This window comes from Oryctolagus cuniculus, chromosome 8 (genome assembly GCF_964237555.1).
Source record: "Oryctolagus cuniculus chromosome 8, mOryCun1.1, whole genome shotgun sequence".
Classification (NCBI taxonomy): Eukaryota; Metazoa; Chordata; class Mammalia; order Lagomorpha; family Leporidae; genus Oryctolagus; species Oryctolagus cuniculus.
Genome location: NC_091439.1, coordinates 81,936,125 through 81,958,932, shown reverse-complemented (window position 1 = coordinate 81,958,932; position 22,808 = coordinate 81,936,125). Strand labels below are relative to the sequence as shown.

At 37.7% G+C, this 22,808-nt stretch overlaps 1 protein-coding gene across 8 annotated transcripts in view; it reads right to left on the bottom strand.

Annotated features, from left to right (window-relative positions):
* PTPN13 (protein tyrosine phosphatase non-receptor type 13) overlaps positions 1-22,808 on the bottom strand; it is a 240,775-nt gene that overhangs the window by 129,472 nt on the left and 88,495 nt on the right. For all 8 annotated transcript variants that reach the window (XM_051819592.2, XM_008267633.4, XM_008267635.4 and 5 more), the window contains exons 4-6: positions 14,318-14,383; positions 11,448-11,633; positions 7,188-7,275 (exon numbers count right to left, since the gene is read on the bottom strand). In XM_051819592.2, coding sequence (XP_051675552.2) covers positions 7,188-7,275; positions 11,448-11,633; positions 14,318-14,383 — 340 coding nt within the window. The remainder of the gene's footprint in view (positions 1-7,187; positions 7,276-11,447; positions 11,634-14,317; positions 14,384-22,808) is intronic.

Here is a 22,808-nt window from a genome sequence, read left to right as displayed (position 1 = left end):
ATATATAGCATGGTTTATCAGAAAGACTACTGTCAACAGATCTGGGTTGTAATTTTCGCTTTCCATCCAGTCCATGGGCTTGGGAAAGCACCCAATTTCCATTTTCTCATTTCCTTCATCTGTAAAAAGATGAATATGATTTATTATACCTTCTTTCTAGAGATGAAATGAACTAACGCATATGAACTATGAGTTCTTCAGAACAAGGTCAACATAAAATCCAAAAATGTGACTCCATTTTCTATTTCTGCTTTATTTTCCTAAGCATATAATTGTCTACTGAAAAGGGATTTAAAAGATCTTTTGAGAAGAAATAGTGAAATCAGAGATCAGAAGATCTCCCCTGAAAGTGTCAGATTTATCCTGTAATATATAGTGCTAACTATAAGTGGATTTTCCAGCTCTTGGGGAGGCTCTGAGTTCAGAAAAGGTCTACAGACAACATTAGACTATGTACAATTATAAGCATCCAAGTGTAAAATAAAATCATAAACATTTTCCTTTTGGAGACTGTATACATTGCTGAAAATTAAATGGGGATCAATAAATATACTTTGAAGAGTTACAAATAAAGAGTTTAAGAACCTGAAGTCTTCATAATTGAAGACTTATATAGAAAAATCTTTCTTGTAAGACTGATTGCATTTTAACTAATTTTTTATGTGGTTAACATTATTCTTAACTAGCTACCATTGTTGACGTTTCCCCTCACACACACAAGGGTCACAGCATCTCTCAGAAGTTAACTTCAAAATGACATTTTAACATTAAAAAAGGCTTCTGATCCCCCATCTGTCCTCATGAATGAGTCTAGTACACACAGAAAAGAAATACGGTATCATCGACATGCCCAAATTCTAAAGCACCATCATGTTGATCTGATCACGGTTTAGGTTTCTCCCTCAAGCTTGGCAGGAAATGTTTGGTTTCTTTCTGCTTACTGAAGCCATTTTATCAGCATTGGCGGTGTTAAGTAACAAGGTAGAGGCAGGCAGCCCACAAGTTTATGTCTTAGCTTCTGTGACAGATCTCAGGGCTAAGATAAAAAGAGAGACCTTTTAAGTTCAGAGATGAAAAATTTTATTAAATTTTAGTTGAACAATTAAATCACTAAATATAAGGCATTGATCCCAAATTTTCTCACTTCCTTTAGTCTAATTCTTTTTATTTATTTATTTATTTATTTATTGACAGGCAAAGTTAGACAGAGAGAGAGAGAGAGAGAGAGAGAGAGAGAGAAAGTCTTCCTTCCATTGGTTCACCCTCCAAATGGCTGTTATGGCCGGCACGCTGCGCCGATCCGAAGCCAGGAGCCAGGTGCCTCCTCCTGGTCTCCCATGCGGGTGCAGGGCCCAAGCACTTGGGCCATCCTCCACTGCCTTCCCGGGCCACAGCAGAGAGCTGGACTGGAAGAGGAGTAACCGGGACAGAATCTGGCGCCCCAACCGGGACTAGAACCCGGGGTGCCGGCGCCACAGGCGGAGGATTAGCCTAGTGAATCACGGTGCCGGTCCCTTTAGTCTAAATCTGTACTTCACTGCTCACCTAGACATTTTCTTAATTGAAGACTGTGGTCTGGAGTTTATCGCTCTGTAAAGGTTTTGGGTTGGTGTACACTGAAGAGAATGCTTTATGCTCACTGTAATATGACACTGCTAAAAGTGAGAGTTAAGAAAGTTAAGAACTGGCACTGCCCAAAAGAACAGTAATGTTCTTCTTCAAGAGGCATTTTCTTTTTTAAAAATTATAAAATGCTTAACTAGTGAATGCCATTGCCTATCAGCTGTGAATTGCTTCTGCCTGGGAATGGCTATAATTAGTGTATTTATATGGAATCCGTCTTTGAAGTGAGGTTTTATAAATTTGAAAAAAGGAAAATTGAAAGAGTCCCTGTGCATTCCTGTTGTGGAAAGCAATGGCTAAGAAGGTCTGAAGAATCCTCTTCCATCATGCTTGACCCTGACAAGGTTATTGTATAAGCAGAGGCCCTCTAATTCTACCCAACAACTTAAACATTTTCTAAAAAAGGCTTATCTTCAGTAACTGATTACAATTCCATACAAATTCTCTTTGGTTTAGATATAGGGAAGATTTTTTTTCCAATAGAGTCATAATATGACTATTAGAGAATAAAATCAATGACAGCCTGTTTAAGGATTTCAACATTAATTTTGTAATAGTTTCTCTGTTAATTTTGTATAGTCACAGCCTTAGGCAACAAACTAAATATTCCTTGATATTATAAAAACAAAGTTATACACTATGAGAAACGGTGACTTGATCAGCCCTTGCCTGACTGTTGATGAACAACTTAATACGTTATCCCTCTTAGTATTTTTTTTTTTGGTTGTTCTACTTAATACTTTTGGTTGAATACTGTAATCAATACACAGTTATTCTTAAGTGTTGAAACTTAACTGAAAAGTGATTGCTGGTAAATATAAGAGTGGGAATAAAAGAGGGAAGAGATGTGCAATTTGGGACATACTCAAGCTGACCTGCCCCAAACGGTAGAGTTAGAAACATACCAGGGGATTTCAATTCAATCCGATCAAGGTGGCATGTACCAATGCCATCTGACTAGTCCAAGAGATCAATTTCTGTTCATAATTGATCATAATGATAGGACTAAGAGCCAAAGGGAGCACATAAACAAGACTAGTGTCTGCAAATACTAACTGATAGACTAAAACAGGGAGAGAATGATCCAACATGGGAAGCAAGATACACAGCAGACTCATAGAATGGCAGATGTCCTAAACAGCACTCTGGCCTCAGAATCAGCCCTTAAGGCATGTGGATCTGGCTGAAAAGCCCATGAGAGTATTTTAGGCATGGAAAGCCAAGGCACTCTGGCAAAAAAACAAACAAACAAACAAACAAACAAACTAAATGAAAGATCTCCGCGAGTGAGATCCCAGTGGAAAGAACGGGTCATCAAAGAAGGAGGTACCTTTCTCTGAAGGGAGGAGAGAACTTCCATTCTGACTACGACCTTGCCTAAATAGGATCAGAGTCGGTGAACTCAAAAGGCTTCCATAGCCTTGGCAACTCATGACAAGAGCCTAAGGTGATTACTGATGCCATAAACAAGAGTGTCAAATTGTTAAGTCAACAACAGGAGTCACTGTGCACTTACTCCTCATGTAGGATCTCTGTCCTTAATGTGCTGTACAGTGTGATTTAATGCTATAATTAATACTCAAACAGTATTTTTCGCTTTGTGTTTCTATGTGGGTGCAAACTGTTGAAATCTTTACTTAATATATGCTAAACTGATCTTCTGTATATAAAGAGAATTGAAAATGAATCTTGATGTCAATGGAAGGGGAGAGGGAGCGAGAAAGGGGAGGGTTGCGGGTAGGAGGGAAGGTATGGGGGGGAAGCCATTGTACTCCATAAGCTGTACTTTGGAAATTTATATTCATTAAATAAAAGTAAAAAAAAAAAGTTATAAATTAAAGGCATTATAATTGGCTTAATATGGCTGATGTTTTATTGTAAGAAAATGATCTATTGTGGTGAGCTACAGTTTTCTTTATACTTTGCTTGCAACCTAATGATTAAAATATGCTAAAAAGTATAGTTACAATTTCTTTATAGAACTATCAAAGAATTATCCTATAGTTCATATTACATTGCATTTCAAAATCTAATACTTCTGAAAAATCTTTATAAACACTCTTTAACTGTTACCTCTAAAACAGTATATGATGGGCTGGCACTGTGATACAGTGGGTTTAGCTGCTGCCTATGACGCTGGCTTTCCATGAGTGCCAGTTTCAGTCCTGGCTGCTCCTCCTTTTTTTTTTTTTTTTTTTAAATAAAGATTTATCTATTTATTTGGAAGTCAGAGTTAACACAGAGAGAGAAGGAGAGGCAGATAAAGAGAGAGGTCTTCTATCTGCTGGTTCACTCCCAAATTGGCTGCAACAGCTGGAGCTGCACCAATCCAAAGCCAGGAGCCAGGAGCCAGGAGCCAGGAGCCAAGAGCTTCTTCTGGGTCTCCCACATGAGTGAAGGGGCCCAAGGACTTGGGCTATTTTCTACTGCTTTCCCAGGCCATAGCAGAGAGCTGGATTGGAAGTGGAGCAGCTGGAACTCAAACTGGCGCCCATGTGGGATGCCAGCACTGCAAGTGGCGGCTTTACCAGCTATGCCACAGCGGGCTTGCTCCACTTCTGATCCAACTCCCTGCTAATGCGCCTGGGAAAGCAGCAGAAGATGGCCTGAGTTCTTGGGCCCCTGCCAACCACACAGGAAACCAGGATGAAGTTCCTGGATCTTGACTTCAGCCTGGCTCTGCCTTGGTTGTCACAATCATTTTGGGAGTGAACCAGCAGCTGGAAGATCTCTCTCCCAGTTTCTATAACTTTGCTTGTTAAATAACTAATTAAAAAAAATTAGTATGTGACAGTTAGTGTCTATAACATGAGGTTTTAAATCATTGAAAGTAATGTAATCCAAGCTATGTTAACATTTGAAAATCTTTAAAATTTGGTAAAGTAAATATGGCAGGGATGATCTTTTTTCTTTCTATAGACCCATGATGATTATGCAAGAGAATGAGAGTTATATTTTACATATATATAAATATACTATATATAAATAAAATGTATAAACATTTTTATTAGAAAATATGTAAATGTCTATGAAAAGTAGTCATTAATAATGTAACATTAAATTTACCAAAATCAGTAAGAAACACACAAGTAGATGAACCTTAATTTTATAACATGGCCTTTTGATGGTAGTAGGAAATGATAGTGGGGAATTCCAGAAGACATCAGAGAAAGAAAAGATAAATAGGAAAGCATAGAGAAAGGTGTGTTTTATGTGTGTATATACATAAAAGGGTAGATAGATCATATAGTTCATGGGAAATAGAATTAAAATATAAGTTTATTTTGGTGCAAAAACCTTAAAATTCATGCATTGATTTTTTTATAATATGCATTTTCTGTAAAGTTTTTGAAGAGCCCTTGTACACATGGATTTCACATATTTTTGTACCAAAATAAACTTATCTTTTAATTATATTTTCCCATAAACTTTATAAAGTACCTTCATACATGGGGACTGAAGTATGGTAAGAAAACACTTGTAAGAAGGGATTAGAACTATTTTTATAATTGCCATCAAAACATTACAAACTATAAGTTAAAGTCCATGTTATGATTTTTATTTTTATCCTCATGTAAACTAATAACATATACCTTGGAGAAGAAACTTGATCTAGCCAGAAATAAATATATTATGTTAATATAAGCCAAGGTACCTTTTCAGAAAAATCATTCTCATTCACAGCAAGTTAAAAAAAAAAAGCCCAACAGACCTTCAGCTAATTGCACCATTACAGAATCACTCCATTAGAAATGATTTTATTTGACCTCTCAATACAATTAGTGCACTTCCTTAGATATTATTATCTGAATTCTGTAAAACATTTGGTCCAGATAATCAAGTGTCTATATTCAGTTTTCACAATGAGAGTCTCTTACAGGTTTTTAAATAAGACAGCTGTGCTCTGATTAAAAATTAAACATCTTAGCTTTTTAAGCCATTTCATTAGACTATATTGAATAGTATATATTGGAATATATTTAAGCAATCTGTATATTTATTATCCCTTAGCATCAAGCTCAGATAAAAATTTTCACCCACAAAATATTGGTGTTAAAGTTTAGATTATCATGATTCTCAGTATTACTTTAATAAAGATAAGAGATACTAGGCAAAATTAAGTTCAACTTATTAATAAGCCAAGTTTAAAACTTAACACTAAAAATTGAAATTATTACATAAAAGATTATTTTTCCCTCTTTTACTTCAAGTGTCTGGAATGTCTACTCATTCTTTTTTTTTTTTTTAAGATTTATTTATTTATTTGAAAGTCGGGGTTACACAGAGAAGAAAGACAAGAGAGGTCTTTCATCCGATGGTTCACTCCCCAATTGGCCGCAATGGCCGGAGCTGCGCTGATCCAAAGCCAGGAGCCAGGAGCTTCTTCCAGGACTCCCACATGGGTGCAGGGGCCCAAGGAGTTGGCCCATCTTCTACTGCTTTCCCAGGCCATAGCAGAGAGCTGGATCGGAAGAGGAGCAGCTGGGTCTCGAACCGGTGCCCTTATGGGATGCCTGAGCTTTAGGCCAGGGCATTGACCCATTGAGCCACAGCGCTGGCCCCTCTACTCATTCTTTGAAAAACTGACTTAATAATTATCAGAGGAACCATTGCTATTGGCTAGCAAAACCACTGTTTATAATATTTTTTATTACTAAGCATCATATAACCCAAGGTAATATATAATAACTACAAGTCATGGGATAAATTAGTCATGAAATCAATTCAGTGAGTTGTGACCAGCATGAAACACAGAAACAGAGTAGAAAAGATTAGAATGCAGTAATAATAATGCTGTTTTCTGAAACTTTGGTTTCAGTAGTGTTTATGTTCATAAAAATATACATACATTTATTTGGTCATGCTTTAAGATAACATAAAATACCATGGTAAAATAAATAAATGATATAGCAATACTAGAAAGAAAAACAATTTACTGTGGGAATTCTGACTGTATTTATAATGTCTTCAGGCAGCAGGCATTTGGCACAGTGGTTAAGAGGCTACACGGGATGCCTGCATCCCACACTGGAGTGCTTGGGTTCAAGTCCTGGCTCTGCTTCTGATTCCGGATTCCTTGGCAATGCACACCATGGGAGGCAGCAGGTGATGAATCAAGTGCTTGGATCCCTGCCACCCACATAGGAGATCCAGGTTGAGTTCTAGGCTCCCGGCTTTGGCCTGGCCCAGCCCTGGCTGTTGCCGGCATTTGAGTAGTGAATCAGCAGATGAAATATTTCTGTCCCTTGGTCTCTCTCTCTTTCTGCTTTTCAAATAAAAAGTGAAATAAGAAAAGTGACAAAGCCAGAATTCTACACTAAAAAATAAGCATAAGGAAATATTTTTACAATAATACAATAATATTTCCTGCATAACTTCAATGGATTTATTTATTAAGCTAGCCAGCATTCTGTCTGTTTCCTGCATCTACTTTGTATGTCTGTTTCCTGCATCTACTTTGTATGTCTGTTTGTATGTCTATATTATTAGTTTCCAAGACAGGTTTCATAAAATAGAGTGGAATGAGGTTAAAGCCTAAAAATTTCCCATTTATACACTCTTACCTGTCGGTAATCCTTTTCCTCTCAATCGGTCTCGAATAGCTTGGCTTCGATCAGCTTTTTGTTCACTGTTACAGGAAAGTTGATCTGTCTGTACACAGGTAATCAAAAATCAGGTTTGACAAAAGAATTTTCCTTCTGTTTTCACAGTAATTATCTACAGAATGACACTAGTTGTAGCTAGGGTATAACCTTAAGTAAAGAGATTCCATGTCCCATTATCAATTTATATTCCTTGGATGAGATTTATGTAGCCAAGTATGGGCTAATTTTTCTTCAGGATATTAAAAGGTAAGAAATAATCATCAAGGAGTAATCTTCTAACTGGAATGCAGTTAGCCAGATTAAAGCATGTAGTTAAAATTTCTATTTGAAAACAGTAAACTTGAAATGATTTCTTTCCCAATTGGTAATTACTTTCACCTCTCAAGTTAGATTTTGACTTTAAAAACACATTAATTTGGGTATAATAAAGCTTTCAATGATTGTAACTATTGAGGGACTATTTAAAAATTTTTTAGAAATAATTTTCTAGATTTTGCCTGACAGGAATTACATTTGAGAAGTGCTAATTCTTCAAACTAAGTGAACATAAGGGAGCTGACAGTTATATTTAAATCAATGATCTTTTGATTCCTCTTTATGATAAAATGTTTAAGTAGTATTTAATAATTTTAACAAGGATATTTGCTAAAATAAAGCATCTTAAATTATGCCAAACTCCATTATGAAATATAAAAAGTTAGATGAGAAATATCAAGACATAGAGAATTGTGATGAGAAATTACTTACACCTGGCACCAAGATCACGCATAAATGTTTACTTACACGTAAACACACATTTTTAATATTCCTCCATCAGTGAAACTTATTTACAAATGGATTAAAAACCTAAGACAAGTATATTCAAGGCTAAAGCACTATGTTTTCTACCTATAAGAGGAGTTACATGGAAATGTTTCTGAAATAATGTTATCAATTAAATTGTATAAGATGTTCATCCAGATGACACTGTAGTGTAACAGAAAATACAACGAGCATCCTATATCTTTGGGAGTCCTGGTAGTTAGGCGACTATTAAAATAGCTGTTGCTTTCTCAACAGTTACTATATGCCAGGTACTGCTTTAAGTACTCTACAAACTTTACATTTAATCCTCAAAACAACCTCATATGGGATATTACTATTATCGCTGAGCTACAGAAAGGGGAGAAATAGCAAAGGAACTGCTGAGGGTCTTGAAGCAGTTCATCAATACTGAAATAATTATTTCTCCACAACTGTTCAGTAACATGGGCGGACAGCATATATATTAGTCCATTTTATAGATAATTAAAACTGAAGTCAAAATGCTAAAACTGTTTAAGAACCAGGACAAGCAAACTGTCTTTTTCACTTTTACTCTGTGCTAATTAATTTTAGGTGTGAAAGGAACATGGTCACTTAGAATGAATTCCACACTAGTGAAAGACTAACTCTTTCCATCAGTTACTGTAGACAACAGGTCCAGGGCAGCACCATGGCTACAAGCATGGCCCTTGGAGTAAGAGAGAGCCAGGTTCCAATTACGGCTCTGTCATTTACCATACGTGTGGTCATGCGTAAATTCTGAAGCTTAGTTTCTGCATCTCTAAAATGAAGATAACTTCTTTTAACCTGGGGTTAATACGATGAATAAATGTGAAAATGCACATAAACCCCACAGCACAGTGCCAGTGCTTAGCAAACATTTGAAGAATGGCAGCTTTTGGAGTTACTTCTATCTAGTGATGCTCAGGAGACTTAGCAAAAGCAATGGAAAGCTTGGGGAAGCATTATTATACTTGGTGGAAATTGACTTTTGAAACAGACAAGCTCTCTCTGTGCTGTTTCCAATTGTTCCTTCTACTCTTCTCTCTCACTAAATAACCCCATGACATAACCTTATACTAGACTTATTACTGTTCCCCAAACACACCCTGCTTTTTCCCATTTTATAGCATTTGTCCAAACTTTTTCTATCTAACCTACAGGATCTAGTTCAAAGTCATTATAATTTGTACCCTTTTCCTTCAAAATTCTTAAAGCTTTTCAAATTTTTAGTTACTTTTCATAGCCCCCTTTGCATTTTATAATTACATATATGGTTACAGCATTTCACATAAGAGCTCCTAGATCAAGTATTATATATTTTTCAGTCTCTACACAAGTCTCACACATAGAACAGCAATAAATATTATAACACACTGAGCTAAATGCTAAACCTTAAAGGGAAAGAGATCTTTTATGTAATATGAACAATTGTTGGATAGATAACAGGACTCCTATGGGGGAGTATTTTTCAAGGAAATACAGAAGAGAAAATATTACCAGCACTTTTACAATAGCAGTAAAGTCAGCAAAGAGCACAAATTCTTATAGAAGCTCTGGTGTAACGGAAAGGTCCCTGGGCTGGCTAACAGGGCATTTAAATCCCATAGTTGCTTGAATCTCAATTTCCTCAACTGTAAATAGAGGACATTTATAGAATATCAGTAATATGAGAAAATCTTCAGGAAAAAAAAAATCCCTCCAGGAGTAAATAAATTTGGGCAATGTTTCATCCACACGCTTATTTATCTGTCTTGATGGTTAGCAACAGGTTTAGTGCATAAGGGTTCTGAGAAGTTTTGCAGTGAAAATACATGTGATTTCTTTTAATAATTTTTTCTGAAGCTTATTTGATCATAGAGGAATTTTCTAAATGAAAATATATTTGAAAGATTGTTAGAATTTTTTTTTTTTTGACAGGCAGAGTGGACAGTGAGAGAGAGAGAGAAAGAGAGAAAGGTCTTCCTTTGCCGCTGGTTCACCCTCCAATGGCCACCGTGGCCGGCACGCTGTGGGTGGTGCACTGCGCTGATCTGAAGGCAGGAGCCAAGTGCTTATCCTGGTCTCCCATGGGGTGCAGGGCCCAAGCACTTGGGCCATCCTCCACTGCACTCCCTGGCCACAGCAGAGAGCTGGCCTGGAAGAGGGGCAACCGGGACAGAATCTGGTGCCCCGACTGGGACTAGAACCTGGTGTGCCGGCGCCGCAAGGCGGAGGATTAGCCTACTGAGCCGCGGCACCGGCCAGAGTGTTAGAAATTTTGATCTGGATGAATAGACATTCATAGGTTTCTAATAGCTTTCTTTGTTCCAAAAAACAAAAATCACGTGCAGAAACAAGATAAATAAATAAAAGTGGAACTGCTTTGTTGAAGAAGGGAAATGAGCAAACAAGCATAAGAATCTCATTCACCCAGCCTCTCCTACCTATATTCCGCCTCACTACAGAGCACAGAGGTGCAGTGGGGACAGTCTACAAACCATCTGTCCAGAAGATTTCTGAGACTGTTTCTTATTAACTGGGAAAGTATATGAGATTTGAGTATATTCCTGGTAACCATACGATGTCTTGGTTAAGATGGGGGAGCTAACAACCTAGAAATAAGGAAGTAAGAGGAGCACAGAAAGAATACTGCGTTAAGTAGCAAATTTGTAGCCCAAACAGAATGGATCTTCACTCAGAGACCACAGCTGTAAAGTGTAAGAGCAGATGAAATTTAGATCCGATCAGATATCAAACATCAAGGAGTATCCAAGTTAGGGCCTAAAGGATAGCATATAATTTAAGAGATGTGAAACATAGGTGGAACTATTGCATATACAGTTTGCCACTCTTGGATTCTTCATGTGCCAGATGAGAGAAAATGGAAGAGTCCCAGTCTTGGGGCAGTTGGGCCAGGATACAACCATTGATCTCCACTGCACATAAGGTCTAGAGAATATGGGGAGGGTTGGGGGACTACCTAAGGGCTCCAGACAAATGTGTGGCCAAAAGTATGAAGCAAAAGAAAGCACATCTAAATATTTCTAAAACTCAGTTCATATGTTAATACAACTTTCTCCTGTTCACAAAAGACACTACCATTTGCTACAAGCTCTTCACAAAAAAAAAAAAAGTCTAAGAAAGGAGGAAAAAATTGATACTTCAAGGATGTTCTGATTCTATAGTATTTCCTGAGATATAATTCTAAAGAAAGACCAACTCTTATAAAATCTCAGACTAAGTTATTGTAATGGGTTTCTAAATTTTAGGTATTCTTTCAAGAAAACATCATTAGAACAAAAAAATTCCATTTCCTAGTCCTAGTCTTCATTGAGAAGACTATCTAGATGCAAGTGTTATCTTAAGCAGATACAACGACGTGCTCGTAGACTGAAGAGGTGAGTGTTTTTACCAACTGAAACTGTAGCTTACCCCAGAGAGACTTCCCAGAACCAGCTTTACCAACTGTTTCACGTAGGAAAAGGAAGGCGCACAATTGCTATTCCTGATGTGGGCGCTGCAAGCATCTAGGACAGTCCGAACAGAAACCCGTGCGTAAATCACATCCTCACACATTCCGAGCAATATGCTGTTGAGATGATCGCCAAGTTTGATGGGCTGAATATAAAGAAAGGAAAAGCTATGTTAGCAGGTGTGAGTAAATCTTCCTAATATGGAGCAAGTCATTGTAGGAACCTAGGCAACCATACCAAACACATTCAAAATACTTGAAGGAAATGAATCTTTCTCTATTAACAGATCTTACTACATTTTACCTTTCCATGGTCCAAAAAAATTATTATTAAAAAATGGTTAACAAGCATCTCCTCAGGTAGGAAATAATATGGAAAAACTGTTTTTAATATGATAAGGAAGTCAAATTCTTTGGTTATCCAAATATTTTGGCAAAAAATTACTATACATACATATTTTTTGAGAAACAAACTATTTCCTAACCATGGTAACTTAAACGTGATTTCAAATCTTTTTAATGGCTTAAGATCATTTAAATAGGGGCTGGAGCTGTGGCGTAGTGGGAAAAGCTGCCACTTGCAGTGCCGGCATCCCATATAGGCCGGGTTCAAGTCCTGGCTGCTCCACTTCCAATAGAGCTCTCTGATGATGGCCTGGGAAAGCGGAAGAAAATGGCACAAGTCCTTGGGCCCCTGCACCTGCGTGAGAGACCCAGAAGAAGCTCCAGGCTCCTGGCTTCGGATCGGCTCAACTCCAGCCATTTGGGGAGTGAACCGTTGGATTGAAGACCTTTCTCTCTCTCTTTCTCTCTCTCTGCTTCTCCTTCTCTCTGTGTAACTCTGACTTTCAAATAAATAAATAAATAAATCTTTTAAAAAACAAGATCCTTTAAATATAAGTTCTAATGATGTTGGGAAAACCGAGTAGCCAGAATGTGACTTTATTTCAGTTAGTTACCATAACTTGCAAACATTATATACAAATGGCTAATAAGTCTATGAAAGGGTGGCCAATATTATTACTAACAAATCAAATGGAAACCACAAGCAGACACTATACATTCAGTTAAATGGTTAAAAATAAAAAGACTAATAATACCAAGTATTAGCGAGGAGTGGGACAGGGAACTTTAATCCATTGCTGATGAAGTTTAAATTGGTACATCCACTTTAGTCTAGACAGACGCCTTCTTTACCACCCTTCTACTTCTTATTCATTTGGGTATTATTCCATAGATGCAATGCCCATTAAGAACCTATCCTGGTTCTCCTACTCAGAAATGCCAGTTCTACTTTTCCATAGCACATTTCATTTTCTCTAACAGAATTGAATGCATCATTTTATCCTTGGCTATTTAGTTTTCTGAATCTCCTGATGAACTTTATAGGTATGGGTCACTGTTGTCTAGTATCATGTCTGATACAAGGCAGGCTCTAACTTTAAATTAATATTAAATATAACCAGAGTTATTATGATTTCTGATCATAAAATACAGCTTTATATTTCCCCTCAAATTTATACATTGATATTGACTTTCAGTTATCAGAAAACAGTCTTAATTATAGACTATAATCTCATTTCACATGTAAATTAGACTATAAAATATATGACACCAATTTGTCCAGTGATAATCTAACATTTTCATTTATAGCTACAAAATTGAAACTAATAATAAGAAAATATATAGCATATTTCATGTAAAGTGAGATTAAACTGAGTTGAAACACATCATTCATCTTTCATGGACTTTAATATGTTTGAATTTTAGAGTGAAAATCTAAAATGCTTATTAATTCTTATACTTAATAAGAAAAAACACACCTAGCTATTTTTGGTGTTGACTTCTAAATGCTTAAAATGAAATCTAATTCTATATATCTTTGCCTTGATAAAATATAGCTATTTAAAAATTCAATTACTGTTTATTACTATATGTGTATTGAATCTTAGGAATCAGAAATTATTTTAGAAAATAAAGACTAGAAGTAGCCCAGTGGTCACTGAAGCTCAAGATCTCAAAAACTATTAAATTAGTGGCACAGTGGGTTAAGCCGCCACCTGCAGTGCTGGCATCCCAAGTGGGTACTGGTTTGAGTCTGGCTGCTCTAGTTACAATCCAGCTCTCTGCTTGTGGCCTGGGAAAGCAGTGGAAGATGACCCAACTGCTTGGGCCCTGCACCCACATGGGAGACCCACATGGGAACTCCTGGCTTCAGTATGGCCTAACCTCAGCTGTTGCAGCCATTTGGAAAGAGAACCAGTGGATGGAAGGCTTCTCTCTCTTTCTGCCTCTGCCTCGCCCTCTCTGTAACTCTGCCTTTCAAATAAATAAATAAATCTTTTTTTAAAAAAGAATTAATATCTTTATCTAGTACAGCACAGGTTGTAAAGTATTATTCTGAACAGCCAGGAGAAAAAAATAAGGTTCTCTGATACTGAGACACAGTTACAGCTACTATTTCCACAGTTTTTATATGAAAAAGTTATCACTTTTAGTACAAGAATAAATCATCAAGGACATTTATAATCCCTACTTTCAGTCATTAAACTAGAACACTTCCATTTCTCTAATGACAATGAAGAGTTAACTCCATCTCACAGACTGAACTATTGAAACTGGGTAGTGACAGCTACAATTCTAAGAATATCTCAAAAAGTACTTCCTGTAGTACTTTATTGTATAAGTGTAACATCATTAATGTGAATAATTAGCACAGAGATGCTGGTGTGCCTGAAAGTATACTATAAAACAGATATAAATAGATGGAAGAGCTTTAAAACATTTGTACAAATGTAAAAAGTGTGACAAATGTAAAAAAATGACTTACTTGGCTTTGAGGTACTTCATGATCAGCCCCCCAATACAGTGTCATTCCAAGAGAATATATATGGATCTAGAAACACAATTTAAAAAAATAATTTTATACTAAAATAAAATTTAAAACTTAGCAAATACCATACAATTAGAATTTTTGTTCCAATTAAAGTGTAACATGATTTAAGAAAAATAATTTTTCAATTTTGCATAAGAGTAAATACTTAAAATAGAAGACAGATTCCTCCCCACCCCCAATTTCTTTAGCCTGTTCTCTATGGGTAATCATTTTTATTAGTCTTTATGTATTAAAAGTTCCTTTACACAATTTTGGGCAAATATGAATATATATTCTAATTACCTCTTTTATAGAATGTGAAAAAGGAAAATTTACTCAGAACCTTGCATTTCTAACTTATCAATGCCTGGAGAGTTTATCTATTTTTACTGCTGCATAGAATTCCAGTGTGTGGTTGTAGCATTGTTTATTTAACCAGTCTGTATTAGTGGGCAATTAAGATTTCTTGCAGGGGTGGGTACTTGGCACAGTGGTTAAGACACTGCTTGGGATGCTTACATCCATATCTGAGTGCCTGGGTTCAAGTCTTAGCTTGACTTCTGATTCCAGCTTCCTGGAAATGATCACCCTGGAGGACGGCAAATGAAAGCTCAAGTACTTGTGTCCTTACAGCCATGTGGAAGACCCAGATAAATTCAGGGTTCTTGGCTTTGGCCTGGCCCAGCCCCAGCTGTAGCAGGCATTTGGGGAGTGAACCAGTAGATGGAAGATCATATTCTCTCTCTCTTTTTCAGATATATAAAAGTAAATAAGTCAAAAAATTTTAATAAAGATGGGGCTCACATTGTGGTGCAGTGGAGCAAACTGGCCAGCATCAGAATGCCAGTTGAAGTCTCGGCTACTCTGTTTCTGATGCAGCTTCCTGCTAATGTTCCTGGAAAAGCAGTGGAAAATGGCTCAAATACTTGGGCCCCTCCCATCCATGTGGAAGTCCAGGACAAAGTTCCTGGTTCCTGGCTTTGGCCTGGCCCAGCTCTGGCTGTTGTGGCCATTTGGGAAGTGAACCAGTGGATGGAATATCCGTGTCTGTCTCTCTCCATCTCTCTCTGCCAATCTACTTTAAATAAATAAAACAAAAATTTTCTTTAAAAGATTTCTTTTCTTTTTACCATTACAAATAATACTTCAACAAATAGACTTATGTCATTTTGTACATGCAGGTATTTCTTATGAACTGATAAAATCACAGGTAGTTTTGATACATATTGTCAGATTCCCTACATGGAACTTTTACCATTTTGTACCTCTACCAGCAATCTGTAAGAGTTTTCCAGAAGCAGAAGCTTTGTCCATAGACTGTGTTATAAAGATTTAAATTTTTGCCCATCTGAAATGTGATAAAAAAAAATCTCAGCGCAGTTCTGATTAGCATTTTTTTTTCATTATAAATGAGTGAAGTGCTACAAGGAAAATGGATCACATTTGCTTCCAAAGATGGGAAGAAATAGCATATGTTTATTATAGAATAATTTCCATCAGGGAAAACTAAAAATGCCAGAGAGGGTGGTGATTGCTGGAGGACACTGTTGAGAAGGCAGAAGGAGAGGGAAGCTAAAGCGCTAATGAAGGGGTTGGCTCCAGTGCTAAGCTGGTGGTGGGGTCCTGGGAAAGTCTGTCCTGATTGTTTCTACCTTTTCTGTATGAAGCAGGAAGCAGGATTATTATCTCAAAGTGAGGATGGTAATCTTGGAAGCAATGATCTTTCCTTTTTTTTCTCCTGTTAAGATTCAGGGCTAACTTTTAGTCCATTTCTATCAATGCTGAATTCTTACCAGATGTATAAATGTATGCATGTATGTATGTGCCACACCTTACTCCAGCTTCAACTTACTTTCCTTTCCTCAGATTTTAAAAAATTCTATAGACTATCTCAAATTCTCTTTAGAGATCAGTGACATACATACACACAAAGATGGATACCCTTCTTACAATCTCAGAGCACTTTCAGTTATTCCTTACATTGCCTCCTAACTTTATACTACCACAGATTTAAAAATCTGTTCCACTTCGCAAATATTTTCATGGCTTTCAAGTTTTAAAAATTCAAATTCTTTGTAGTGGCATTTGGGGTTTATTTTGACTTGTCTCCAATTATACTTTGTAGGCAGATTTTTTTTTTTCTTTTGATAGGAAGAGTTAGACAGTGAGAGAGAGAGAAAGGTCTTCCTTCCATTGGTTCACCCCCAAAATGGCTGCTGCAGCTGGCGCACTGCGCCGATCCAAAGCCAGGAGCCAGGTGCTTCCTCATGGTCTCCCATGCGGGTGCAGGGGCCTAAGCACTTGGGCCATCCTCCACTGCCTTCCTGGATCACAGCAGAGAGCTGGACTGGAAGAGGAGCAACCGGGACAGAACCCGGAGTACCGGTGCCACAGGTGGAGGATTAGCCTAGTGAGCTGCGGCACCAGGCTGCAGGCAGATTTTCAGGTTTTCCTTTAATCATCTGTCTTCTACTATTACAACCTAAACACTTCACTACAACTAGTAATTCTCTGTTGGTAAAATACATCATTTTCTTTCCCACCATTTCTCAATTTATTCTTTCCATCAATAATATTCTTTCTTTATCTCTGTCAGCGAAAGTCCTCCCCATTATTGACAGGCCAGGGATGATGTTTTCCATTATATATGTCATATAAATCTTTTCAAACAGCATAAAGTATTATTGCTCAGGTAATACAGGTGCATTCCATTTGTATCTCTAATGAGGAAGTTACCTTTTACACAGATTTGATAGTATCGAGTCAGATTTAGGCCCTTGATCCATTTTGGGTGGATTGAATCCACATCTGCTGAATTCAACCAGATGTGAATAAAAGATAACATAATACAGACTATTTGTACCCTATTTCTCTTTAGGCTTATTTTTATTTGCTTAAAAAAAATTTAATTGAATAATCTTCCTATAATTTACTTTGGACACCTGAAATGAAAATTCAACTAGTTTTCCTCCTTCTACAATGTAATATCTAAACTTCCCCTTCTCTGTTCATTTTTCTTTTCTCTTTTTAAAAACTTTATTTGAGGTATACAAAGTTCATGTATTTTATATATACTGATTTAGGAAAATAGTGATACTTCCTACCTTACCATCCCTCCTGACCATGCTCCCACACTTCTTCTTCTTCCCTCTCCTATTCTCACTCAATTTTTACAAAGATCTATTTTCAGATTACTTTATACTCATAAGGTTAACGCTACACTAAGTATTCAACAAATAGTATGAAGTAAAAGACACTATTCCATTACAGTAGAACAAAGGGCTGTAAACAATCATCAAATCTCAAAATGTCCATTCCACCACAATACATTATCATTTCGGTAATCTGTTAGTTACCACAGATCAGGGAAATCATATGGTAATTGTCTTTTTGGGACTGACATCTTTCACTAAGTATAATGGTTTCCAGTTGAATCCGTTTCACTGCAAAAGACCTGATTTCTTTTTTTTTTTATAGCTGAGTAGTATTCCATAATGTATATATACCATAATGTCTTTCTCCAGTCATAAGATGGTGGACATCTGGGTTGATTCCATATCTTAGCTACTGCGAATTAAGCTGAAATAAACATGTGGGTAAAGATCACTCTTTCATATGCTGGTTTCATTTTGTTAGGGTGAATTCACAGGAGTGGGATGCTGGGTCATAAGGTAGATGTTTCAGATTTCTGAGGTATCTCCTTACTTTCACAGTAGCTGAACCAGTTTATATTTCCCCACATCATCACAAGTAGTTTTTGTCTGTTGACTTTTATATAAGAGCCAATATAACTGGGGTGAGGTGAAACTTCATTGTGGCTTTGATTTGTATTTCCCTGATGGCATTTTTTCATGTGTCTATTGGCCATTTGAATTTCCTCTCTTGAAAAATGCCTGTTCAAGTCCTTTGCCCATTTCTTAACCGAATTGTTTGGTTGTTATCGAGTTTCTTGAGCTCTTTATAGATTTTGGATATTAATCCTTTATCAGTTTCATAGTTTGCAAATATTTTTTCCCATTCTGTTGGATGTTTGTCTTTTTTTTTTTTTTTTTTTTGACAGGCAGAGTAGACAGTGAGAGAGAGAGAGACAGAAAGGTCTTCCTTTGCTGTTGGTTCACCCTCCAATGGCCGCCGTGGCCAGCGCGCTGCATCCAGTGCACCACGCTGATCCAATGGCAGGAGCAAGGTACTTATCCTGGTCTCCCCATGGGGTGCAGGGCCAAAGCACTTGGGCCATCCTCCACTGCACTCCCTGGCCACAGCAGAGAGCTGGCCTGGAAGAGGGGCAACCGGGACAGAATCCGGCGCCCCGACCGGGACTAGAACCTGGTGTACTGGCGCCGCAAGGCGGAGGATTAGCCTAGTGAGCCGCGGCGCCGGCCTGGATGTCTCTTCATTTTGCTGAGTGCTCCTTTGGCACTGCAGAAGCTTCTCTACTTGATGTAATCCCATTTGTCTATTTTCCATTGAGTGCCTGTGCTTCTGGGGTCTTTCCTGAGAACTCTTTGTCTATGTCAACGTCCTGCAGAGTTTTTTTCAATGTTATCTAGTAATTTGATGGTATCAGGTTGTAGATTTAAGTCCTTGATCCATTTTGAGTGGATTTTTGTGTAAGGTATAAGGTAAGGGTTTTGTTTCATATATTTGCATGCAGCGATCCAGTTTTTCCAGCACCATTTATTGATGAGATTGTCCTTGCTCCAGGGATTTATTTAATGAATATAAATTTCCAAAGTACAACTTTTAGATTATAGTGGCTTTTCTGCCCATAACCTCCCTTCCGCCCACAACCATCCCATCTCTCACTCCCTCTCTCATCCCATTCTTCATCAAGATTCATTTTCAATTATCTTTATATACAGAAGATCAACTTAGTATATACTAAGTAAAGATTTCAACAGTTTGCACCCACACAGAAGCACAAAGTATAAAGTACTGTTTGAGTAGTAGTTTACCATTAATACGCATAGTACAACACATTAAGAACAGAGGAGTAAATGCACAGTGAATCCCATTGATTTAACAACTGACACTCTTATTTATGATGTCAGTAATCACCTGAGGCTCTTGTCATGAGCTGCCAAGGCTATGGAAACCTCTTGAGTTCACAAACTTCAACCTTATTTAGACAAGGCCATAATCAAAATGGAATTTCTGGCTGGAGCTCTGGCTCACTAGGCTAATCCTCCGCCTGTGGCGCTGGCACTCCAGATTCTAGTCCTGGTTGGGGTGCTGGTTCTGTCCTGGTTGCTCCTCTTCCAGTCCAGCTCTCTGCTGTGGCCCAGGAACGCAGTGGAGGATGGCCCAAGTGCTTGGGCCCTGCACCCACATGGGAGACCAAGAGGAAGCACCTGGCTCCTGACTTCGGACCGGCATGGTGCACCAGCCGTGGTGGCCATTGTGGGGGTGAACCAACGGAGGGAGGACCTTTCTCTCTCTCTCTCACTGTCTGACTATGCCTGTCAAAGAAAAAAAAAGTGGAAGTTCTCCCCTCCCTTCAGAGAAACGTACCTCCTTCTTTGTGGCCCATTCTTTCCACTGGGATCTCACTCACAGAGATCTTTCATTTAGGTTTTTTTTTTTTTTCCCCCACAGTGTCTTGGTTTTCCATGCCTAAGAAACTCTAATGTGCTTTTTAGCCAGATCTGAATGTCTTAAGTGCTGATTCTGAGGACCGAGTGCTGTTAAGGGCATCTGCCATTCTCATTATAGAGATCTTTGACATCCTTGGTTAAATTTTTTCCAAGGTATTTAATTTTATTGGAACTACTGTGAATAGAATTAGTCTTAGAAGTTCTTTCTCTTTCATGGCATTGCCAGCATATAGAAAGGACATTGATTTTTCTGTGTGTGTTGATATATGTCCTGCCACTTTATCAAACGCTTTTATGGCTTCTGATAGTCTCTCTCTCTCTCCCTCTCTCCCTCCCTTTTAAAGTTTGGAATTTATTTGGGGAAGTGAGAGAAATACACAGGAACATGAGGGCTTTATTTAAGAAAGAGAGTGGTCAGAAAATAAACCAGGAGTTCTATACCAGGCAGAAGGCAGATGAGGGTCCATGTGGGAGAGTTCACAGACTGAAGTCACATGGAGATAAAAAACCCCGCAGGCTGGAATGACCACAAAACTCCATGGTATGTGGGCAAACAGGGTGGGCCCCAAGCACTCAATACCTTTTCAAATAGTCTCTTAAAGGAGTCTCGGTTCCTCTCTATATATAGACTTCTGTAACCTGTATATATGTAATTATGTAATATGCAAATTTGTATATTTTTAATTTCTTTTTCTTGCCTAATGGCTCTGGCTAAAACTTCCAGGATAATACTGAATAGCAATGGTGAGAGTGGACATCCTTGTTTGGTTCTGTATCTTAGTGGGAATGCTTCCAACTTTTCCCTATTCAATATGATGTTAGCTGTGGGTTTGTGATAAATTGCCTTAACTGGGTTGAGTAATGCTCCGTCTATACCCAATTTGCTGAATGTTTTCATCATGAAAGGATGTTATATTTTATCAAATGCTTTCTGTACACCTATTGAAATGATAATATGGTTTTTGTTCTTCAGTTTGTTAATGTGATGTATCCTATTTATGGATATGTGAGTGCTGAACCATCCCAGTACACCACAGAGAAATCCTACTTGGTCCAGGTGAATCATCTTTCTAAAATGTTGTTGGATTTGATTAGCTATTTTGTTATGCATTTTTATATCTACATTCATCAGGATTATTGGTCTATAGTTCTTTTTCTGTTATTTCTTTTTCTGGTATAGGAAGTAGGGTGATGCTGGCTTCATAGAAGGAGTTTGGGAGGATTCCTTTCCTTTCAATTGTTTGAATAGCTTTTCCTTTTAAATTCCTGGTAGAATTCAGAAGTGAAGCCATCTGATCCTGGAATTCTCTCTGTTGGGAATGTCTTTATTACTGATTCAATTTCTGCTTTGGTTATTGGTCTGTTTAAGTTTCCTATGTCTTCATGACTCAATTTTGGTAGACTGAATGTGTCCAGGAATCGACCCATTTCTTTTAGATTTTCCAACTAGTTAATACACAGCCATTTATAGAAATTCTTGATGATTCCTTTTATTTCTGTGGCATCTCTTTTTTCATCTCTGATTTTATTGATTTGGGTCTTCTCCCATATTTTTTTGGTTAGTAGGACCAATGGTTTATCAATTTTCTTTATTTTTCAAGAAATTAGCTCTTTGTTTTGCTGATCTTTTGTATTTAACCAAGTGAGCCATGGCACCAGCCCCTAAGATTTCTTTTCTCCTACTAATTTTGGGTTTGTTCTTATTTTTGTAGGTCCTTAAGATGCATGGATAGATCACTCATGTGGTGCCTTCCCAATTTCTTGATGTAGGCATCAATTGCTATAAACTTACCTATTAACAATGCTTTTGCTGTATCCCATAAGTTTTGATATGTTGTACTGTCATCTTCATTTGTTTCCAAAAACTTTTTGTCTTCTGATTTCTTCTATGACCTTCTCTTCATTCAGGAGCATGTTGTTCAGTCTCCATACGCTTGCATATGGTCTTGGATTTTTGAATTGCTAATATTTAGATTCATTCCATTGTGGTCAGAAAAGATGCATGGTATAACTTCAATTGTTTTTGAAATATTCTGACACTTGCTTTACGGCCTACCACACGTTTGTTCTAGGGAAAGTTCCATGCACTGATGAAGACTATATTCTGCAACTGTGGGATGAGAGGTTCTGTAGATAGCAGTTGGATCCATGTAAATAATATTATAGATTAGCTCCTGTTACTTCTTTGTTGAATTTCTGTCTAGTTGATCAGTCCACTGATTAAAGTGGGTGTTGAAATCCCCCATTACTATTGTATTGGAGTCTATGTCTCCCTTTAGATCTTCTAACATTTGTTTTAAATAGCCAGGCACCTTGAATTTGGGTGCACATACATTTATTAGGTCACATCTTCCTGTTGAACTGACCCCCCCCCTTTTTTTTTTTATTTTTTGACAGGCAGAGTAGACAGTGAGAGAGAGAGACAGAGAGAAAGGTCTTCCTTTTTCTGTTGGTTCACCCCCCAATGGCCAATGCAGCACTGCACCGATCTGAAGCCAGGAGTCATGTGCTTCTCCTGGTCTCCCATGCGGGTGCAGGGCCCAATTAACTGGGCCATCCTCCACTGCCTTCCTGGGCCACAGCAGAGAGCTGGACTGGAAGAGGAGTGACTGGGACAGAATCCGGCACCCTGACTGGGACTAGAACCCGGTGTGCCGGCACCGCAGGCAGAGGATTAGCCTATTGAGCCACAGCGCCAGCCAAACTGACCCTTAATCATTACACAATGCCCTTCCTTGACTGGTTTAAACAATTTTTATGTTAATGTCTATTTTTTCTGATATTAGGATGTCTGTACCTGCTAGTTTGTATTTTCCATTATCATAGAATATCTTTTTTACAACTTTTCATCT